This window comes from Charadrius vociferus, unplaced genomic scaffold (genome assembly GCF_000708025.1).
Source record: "Charadrius vociferus isolate BGI_N301 unplaced genomic scaffold, ASM70802v2 scaffold192, whole genome shotgun sequence".
NCBI classification, from domain to species: domain Eukaryota; kingdom Metazoa; phylum Chordata; class Aves; order Charadriiformes; family Charadriidae; genus Charadrius; species Charadrius vociferus.
In genome coordinates, this window is record NW_009647437.1 from 3,974,982 (window position 1) to 3,983,093 (window position 8,112).

At 42.8% G+C, this 8,112-nt stretch overlaps 2 protein-coding genes across 2 annotated transcripts in view; one reads left to right on the forward strand and one right to left on the reverse strand.

Moving 5' to 3' along the window:
- Positions 1-737, forward strand: part of RBKS (ribokinase) — a 50,526-nt gene extending 49,789 nt beyond the window's left edge. Inside the window, exon 8 of the mRNA XM_009880668.1 lies at positions 564-737. Within this exon, the coding sequence (XP_009878970.1) occupies positions 564-737 (174 nt within the window). The remainder of the gene's footprint in view (positions 1-563) is intronic.
- Positions 738-1,738: 1,001 nt separating this feature from the next.
- MRPL33 (mitochondrial ribosomal protein L33) lies at positions 1,739-7,089 on the reverse strand. The gene is made up of 3 exons (XM_009880654.1): positions 7,073-7,089; positions 4,275-4,381; positions 1,739-2,054 (listed from the first exon to the last, which is right to left on the reverse strand). The coding sequence occupies exons 2-3, from the start codon at positions 4,363-4,365 to the stop codon at positions 2,005-2,007; spliced, it is 141 nt and encodes a 46-aa protein (XP_009878956.1). The 5' UTR covers positions 4,366-4,381; positions 7,073-7,089; the 3' UTR covers positions 1,739-2,004.
- Positions 7,090-8,112: the final 1,023 nt, after the last annotated feature.

The following is an 8,112-nucleotide window of genomic DNA, read 5'->3' on the forward strand; positions in this document are numbered from 1 at the left end:
GTTTATGTCATAGACACAGCAGAGACCATCATTAGCGGGAGCTTTTTAATGAACAGCTAAGTTCTGGAGGTATCAAAATGGATCGTTCCGCAACTAGGAATTTACAGACACCACAAGCCACATGGCATATTTTTTTTCCCCTTTTCTCTGTCCCTTCTACCACTGCCCTTTATGAAAAACAGAAGTTAAATAAGAAAAAAATAGCTTTAATGAAACGTTCAGGTTGAGAAATCAAAATCGGACACTCCAACAACAGGAAGTTTCAAAAGCAGTGCTTATAACAGCGTGTTGCTGAACTGTAGCACTCTTGCTTTTCTCTTTCTTTAAGTTTAAGCCACATTATAGAGTACACCTTGATTCAACAGCTGGGCACAAAGAGCATGGTGGTGTTAGCTTAACATGGCAGAATTTCCTAGGAATAGAAAAGTGAATTGAACTCAACCCCTGAACAATTTCCCGACTCCTGCAATCAGTGCTGCAACTTCTGTCTTTCCAGTAAATGCATGTGAATTGTTTCCCTCTGCCAGTATGCTTTTAAGCTTAACTGCTTTATGTTATTCTAGGGAGCTGGAGACAGTTTTGTGGGAGCGCTGGCCTTCTACCTGGCTTACTATCCCAAGTTACCCATGGAGGAAATGATCAGGAAGTCTAACTTCGTGGCATCAGTGAGTGTCCAGGCACCAGGGACACAATCTTCGTATCCTTACAGGAAGGACTTGCCTCAGGACCTTTTCTAATTGACATTGTCTAGCTCAACGTACTGATTTTATCTTATCCAGACAGCATTATTCTCCTGACTGCACCGAGGTTCTCCTCCGCTGACTGGAAAGACCAGGAAAGTCTCTTTGCTTCTTATTTGAGGAATCCTATTAGTTCCTGTTCTACAGTTGTAAGGTGGGGTGGGGGGTCTTTCAAACACAGCACAGCACATCTCTCTGGCCCCACACACAACTACTGGGCTTATGGCCATCCCACATAATGAGCTATACTGAACTACACCAAGTTTACAGCAAAATATCTGGAAGGTATTGGGCTCCTGGTAATATTTTTACTTGATTAGAATCAGAAGTTCCAACGTGCCATGCCAGCACGTGAAGCTGAGCATTAGCTTTGAGACTGCAGCTTCGGTCCTCGGCTGCAGACAGGCTCATAACAAAGCACCGTGCAGCGAGCCCTGGCACATCTATTCCCGCGTGGTGCAGATGCGGGCTGCGACACTGCACTCCGCCAGGCTGTGGAAGGTCCCTCAAAATGGAAAGAGGACAAGAGGGCTATTGAGGTAGACTTTGAAAAATGTTTCTAGCCATTTTGCTCTAAACATAGGTGAGCTAATTAAAGAATAAAAACTTCCAAAACATGAGAGCACTACTTTGGCCATGTACTTTCTTCACGCTTGACAAAAATCCAGGAGTGAAAAATCCGTCCTACTTACCTGACTGAAAATAACATAGACCTTTTAGCTGTGGTTGTAGCTTCTCCAAAAGCTCGTCTTATTTCACCACGTTCCCATTGCTTCTTCCTTTCCTAAGAAGAAGCTGGTGCCATACTACCCCTCCAAGGAATGACACCAATTCACAGCCACTACTGTTGAATCTGGGGCTGGTAGGTTAGAAAAACTTGCAATCCTGCCATTGAATTCCTGCTTGCTGTGGAAAATGTTAATTTTTATTGCCTTATAAAACAATAGTTCCTTTGAAGATTACAGCCTCTTTCACAATGGAAAACACAGACAATGGGATTTGCTATTTAATTTTTTTTTAATTGAGTACTGTAAAAATAACTCAAAAGATAAATAAATGTTACTGTGATGATCTATGTCCAGACATTAAGAATTTTCTCTCTCTACATTGTTTTATTCACAATGGCCTTCAAATCACAGGAGACGGTGATCCCAGTTCATTTCCTCTCTTTTCAGCCCATGTTGCTCGATTTCTGAATCAGCATTCACCCTGTCCTCCCCCCAGACCATCCTCTCCTCATGCATAAATCAAGTCCAGTCATTGTTCAGATAGAGCGGATTTTTCTCTTCTCTGTGAAGAGGACACGTTTTTTTGCTATAGGGAAAAAAAGAATCTGTTAAAAAGCCTGAAGTGTTAAGATGCAATTCAACGAGCCTACATCCCTTTCTCCTGGCTGCCTTCGCTGCTTAAATGACTATGGAGCAACTGACTGGCACAGCGCTGCTGTTAAGCAACTCTTGAAGGAGTTTAGTAGCGCTTTCACTTTACCACATGTAATTTTTAGCTCCTAAGAAGTCCGTTTTACCTCTGTGAAAATAAGTATCAGGATTTGAGTGGCTGAACACATTCAACAGCTGCTCCGTGTGACTATTCTGAGTCACAGCTACTCGATGCAGGGACAAAAATAGGTTCTTACTGCTTTCTACTACTCTTCGACTTCAGAGCCCAAACAATTACAGATGATGAGCTGGATCTAGTCGGTCTCACAGACAGACTGAAAAGTTAACTGAGTGCCCTGTGGATCTCTCAATGGGGCACAAAGTAGCCCTGCAACACCTGATGCAGATGTTAGCAAAGTCAGTTCAGCTACAGGTTAAGCATAAACAATGCATTACTAAAAAAAAAAAAAATAAAATCAAAAAATAAATCAAAGCAAGGCTTTTCAATGCCACTTGAAAAGCACCACTGTTCCAACTGAATTTTATTATACGAATTCCTTTGAAAGCTATGCAAGAGCAATCCCTACAGTAACAAAATCTCTTCTTCCACATAAAAGTTTCGCTTTAGGAAATACTGCAACTTAGTAACACATTCTGTTGCTGCAGTTAGGAGGTAGTGAAACTTGCGCACTACTTGCCACTACTTCACTAAAAGGCTTCATTCTGTAGAGGTCCCAGGTTTTTGAGAAGTACAAAACATAAGGTGAAAATGCATGCCAAGTGAAAATGCTTCCTAACATATTCCTGATGTGAGTTGGTATCTAGACTCAAATTTACTTCCCTTCACACATGCAGCACTTTCTCACATCAATTTCTCACTTGTGTTCTACTACAGGCTACAAAGATCAGAGCTTTTTTTCTTAATTACTTCCAATTTTGTACTTCAACAACCTACTACGTGTTCTGCAACAGAAGCCTAAGCTCTCCACTCTCTTCACATTTCCAACAAGTTGTGAAGCTTCTGGAGGATCACTTTGCACGATGTTTTGATGCATTAATTTTAACTTTTCTTATTCAAGAAAATAATCCCAGTGATCTCTGATTTCCCTTCTGTATGGAATCGAGAAGGAGAGCCACAACCTCTGTCAGCATGAGTGCTTTGATGAGAGTATGCTGCTTCTCTGGTGGTTTCTCTCACCTGCCACAAAGCTCCTGTACTGTTAGATCTGAATATGAAAAGGTTAGTCATCTAACAAAAACATAAAATTATTAGAAAATATAAGCTTGAACCACATAACTACTGCCCATGCCTTATGTTATCTACTTAGAGCTGCCTAATATATTTCTTTATTCTATAGATTTAAATATGCCTTTTTTGCATTAACTCCACTATGCTATTTCTAGCATGGTTTGGCATGGTCTGATTTAAATTCTAAGTTTCCCCAAATTCAGCTTTTTAAGGTTAAATTAAGCTTTTTAGTATTAACTACAGACTACTTCCTCCCCCAGAAACTTGAGCTCTTAGTCACCTTTCAAAAAGTTTGGTGAGCAAAAGGCAGTTTGGCAAGTGCCGTAACCCCCCCAAAAATCTGATTCTTAAACTGAGAAAATCTGAAAGGACCAGAGGAACATAAAAGAACCCACAAACTGTCATCTGGAGAGCAGTATCATTTGTGGAGGAGGAAGAACTTGCGTTTATTTCCTTAAAAGAAAAAGTCCATTTTGTAAGTGATGGCAAAATTCTATTGTCTAGAGCACCCATGGCAGCTTAACAGAACATTTCTATTGATGCATACTTCGTGGCTGCTTGTTGGAGGTAGCACAATCTAGCAAACCACACAAAGAAACAGAGTGAAAGAACTCCTGTGTCACTTTGCTTTGCCACTGACATGTGGCATGGCTGTCATCAAAGACTCTGATGTGTCAGGCAAGTCATTACTTTGTTTCACTACCACAATCTGTAAAATGAGCGTAACGTTTACTTCCCACTGGAATGTCATGAAGAACAGCAACTGTACAGTCATCTGAGTAGAAAACATGTTATGACATATTCTGCTTAGATGGGAAAAATCCTGTTATATTCAAATCTTTTGCCCCCCCCCAAGTCAGAGAAGTTTATACAAAGCAGGCTGACTTCTTCCCCAAGCTCTCTTACCGATGGGATCATATCTCAGCAGGACCAGTTTTTCCTGCAGCCGGAGTCTCCTGATGTTGAAACAGAAGCCCGTCTCAGCCGCACTTTTCATCCTCACCAGAATATATCTAAAGTCACAAGGAATGTCTCTGTGTCAGTGCACAGGCACACAGCAGTGGCCCACCATATGTCTGCCAGGGCATGGTCAAATGCACAAGCTTTTAGCATAAACAATTTGGCACAATCACAAAAGATAATTCCTTTCAACTTCACAGATGTTCTGGATGGTAACCTCAAAACTATATGCTAAACTTCTAATGCAGACACAGAGCCCGCTATAAACCATAAGCTTCAGCATCAAGTTCAAGAAAATAACTCCTGAACAGAATACAAGCCTATAGAGAAGTAGCTCCTCCGCAAAATATTGAGGTGGGAGGAAGAAAAACAGGAAAGACAAGCAGAGAGAGGCAGAGATAGAAAGACAAGAAAAAAAAATAATCGGCATACAATTGAGTCACTCTAGCTTAAAAGATAATGGCAAGAGAGGAACGATGATGGTAGTTAAAGATGTTCAGGCTGTAGATAACATTATATCACAGACTATCACTTCCACATGCAGAGAGGAACCCGAGCAGATAGGATGGAACAAGAGGCATGCAAAAGGAGAAGCAGGGCCCCTTGGCACCATCTGCCCCACTAGAGATACAGGGATTGACATTAAGCCAGGCATGGGAACCCCCTCCACACCGGCGGGCTCTCGGTCTGTAGGGCAAACCGGCAGCAGCTGCGACGTCCCTGAGAGCAGGGCAAGCCAGGACATTGAGAAAGCTGCCACCATGCCCCCCACCCTGAAATATGCTGAGATCTGTGCAACTTCTCAGACACAGGGCATCTTCTGAAGTTTCAAAACAAAGGTCAAACCCTTTAACCAGTCTGTAAATTACATCTTTCTCTTCCATTACAATAAAGGGATGGATACATCTCTGTAGGTGGGCATTCAATTAATTTTCCTCGATTTTCCTCTTTCTAATACAAAATGGTCTGTCAAAATTAACCTTGAAGAAATATCCATTCTTCCCCACTTGTGCAGCTCTGACCAGTGTACTTCCTTGAGCTCTCCCTTTTCAGCTTTGCAATCTAATTTACTGTTGAGTTCAAAATAAACAGAAAAACACTGGATTCCTGCAGACCAACTGACCAAGCATAGTCTAGGGATTATCCCCAATTACCATCACCTCCTCTACGCTGCTGCAGGTGTGATGCGTAGCACCAGTAACCACAGAGACTCCTTCCCCTACACCTCACCCACTTCCTCAAAGCCTCTGTGCAGTTTCCCCTTTCTGGGGAATCAGTGGTATCAATATGACCAGCCCTTGAAATTCTCGCGCACCGCATATTTGAGGCCAGGCCCTTTCTGAACAATACACCTTGTTCAGAAAACTTGCTGCCCATTGGAGAAATTTAGCTAGGAGGAGAGGCAGAAAAGAACAGTGGAAAGCTATCGGCACATGGGGAGAAAACCCAGGGGTGGCATAGAAGGATAAATAATATAAGAAGATAACATATTCCTGAAGTACATACGGGACTATACAAAGAACAGAAAAAGGAACATCAGGAAAAAAAAGAGAGGGGAGGAAAAAAAAAAGAAATCACTACATTAACATTAGTAACACCATTTTTAAAAGCTATTTTTTCACCTCATGGAAACACCCTGCTTTGCTGTGTTTGTTTCTGCAAACAGGTAACAGCAGAACACTGAGATATTAAACTGCTCTCTTCCCTGTTAGGCACATACTTAGGAAGCACTTTCTTATTTAAAACCCTGAAAATTGTGCAGAAACCCTGTAATAGAAGAATCTCTTCAAACCCAGCAAGTGGTTGGTACTGGCTCTGTCGGGAACTGATTCTTAAAAACAGAAAATGTACCAAAGGCCGTAGTTCCTGAGGCTGTGCAGTACCAAATATAATAAATTCACACAGCACGCAACCTCTGAGAATCAGAAGACAGGAATGTATTCACATAAATTTATCAGTTTAGCCCCTTGGATTTGTCTGGCTTATTTTCTTACAAATAGCACTTTGGATGCAAGTCACTCTCTCCACATGATCTTGTCGCCTTGCATCCACACGATAAGACTACCGGTATGCTGAAAGTAGTTATTCCTTCATTTCCAACTCTTAACACACATCAGCTTTCTTTACAGGTCCAAGGATTGTGACTAATTTTCTTCCAGAGCCCACTAACATCTCTGCTGAGCTGCACTACAGAGCAAATCAAGATGCCCAGAGCACTGACCGCACCCTGTCCACTCCTCATGTATCAACATATGACTGTGCTAGAAGTGGGAAGCATTCTGCACCCTGCCTACCAGAAAGGTTTGCAGCACCTGCCCAAAGCCCAGCCCACAAACAACAAAGACCCACACTGTACCTTGGCTTGCCCTCCTCAGCTAAAGAAGTATGAAAGGTAAAAAAGATTATATGGGTAACTTAAAGCTTCTCTTTAATCATAAAGCACGGAGGCATACTTCCCTTGCACAGGGCATTTTGGATGTTACAGCTCAGCTCAATATGACAGCCCATCGGACAAAACCTGCCTTTGCTATATTTTCAGAACCCAGGGGGGGTTTCACACCGTTTTGTACCTACTTGTGACCAGACACACGTGCAGAAGGACAGAGAGGACACAGCTAGACTAAAAGATTGCAATTCTCTCAGGTATATTAAAAAATTCTAGAGAAGCCTAATATTTTGTAACGTCATTTGAGGATACAGGGTGGTAGCAGAAATAAAAAACTGGTGAGGAAAACATCACTTACTTAGATTTGCTCTTGGCCACTGTTTTTTTGCAGCATGAAGAAGAGAAAAAAAGAAGAAACAGTTATCATTTTGTCTTGTTTCCTTTATAGGTAAAATATAAAGATTAAAAGTTTTCCACTGCCTGCCTTTGCAATAGCACCAGATAGATTGTGCAAACAGATTTACTGTCACAAAAAAATACCATTCGTCCTTCCATCTATGTGCTCCCAGTTGCCTGCTCTTTCTTCCATCATACCGCCTTTACAAGCATCTGTGCAAATGCAGCGCCTAGCGCAACAGATTGCACTTGTTGCAGCCTCCAGATGTTTTCAATATAAAGCTTCAACGCTGAATATGAATTCACTAGATGAATGCACAGTTAAGGCAGGTATGAACTAACACTGCTGGTGAAAACTGCAGTCCCACTCTCCCCTACTTGCTTATGCCCACCCCGGCTCCAGTTCCTGCCGTAGTGCCAACACAAAGGTTTGCGTGGCCGTACGGTGAACCAGCCCAGGGAGCTGTTCTCAGATGAGACTAACCTTCTCGCAAGGCTGGTTTTAGCCCCCATGTGATCTAACCCACCACACAGGACGAAATGGACAGAACTCTTTTTTTTTTTTTTTTTTTGGTCAGCTCAGTAATCGTAAATCTACAACATAAATATAAAACACCAAAATTCAAAAACCTCCTCCTCCATATTCTGTGAAACTTGTGTTCAGGCCATCGTGAGCTTCTGGCCAACCTTCTCTTGCACCATTCCTCCACCACACCCCAAGCTTACCCAGATATGGCAAAGGGCGTGTTTCTCACCTCATATCCCCTCTCCCATCTACCACCTGACTCCCTCCAGCAACTTCCCGTTTTTCCACTCCAGAGCTGAAGCTTCTTGACCTCGCTTCTGAGGGATCCGCAAGTTCCACTTCCCTCGGTCTCCCCACCTCGCCTCGCTTCACGCCCCGGTCACCGGGCCCAGCGTTCCACTCACAAACACCCCGCCAGCCTCTCCCTCACCCCCACGGAAGCCGCCCTCCCTCGGCCACAGCCCCGTCCCTCCCCG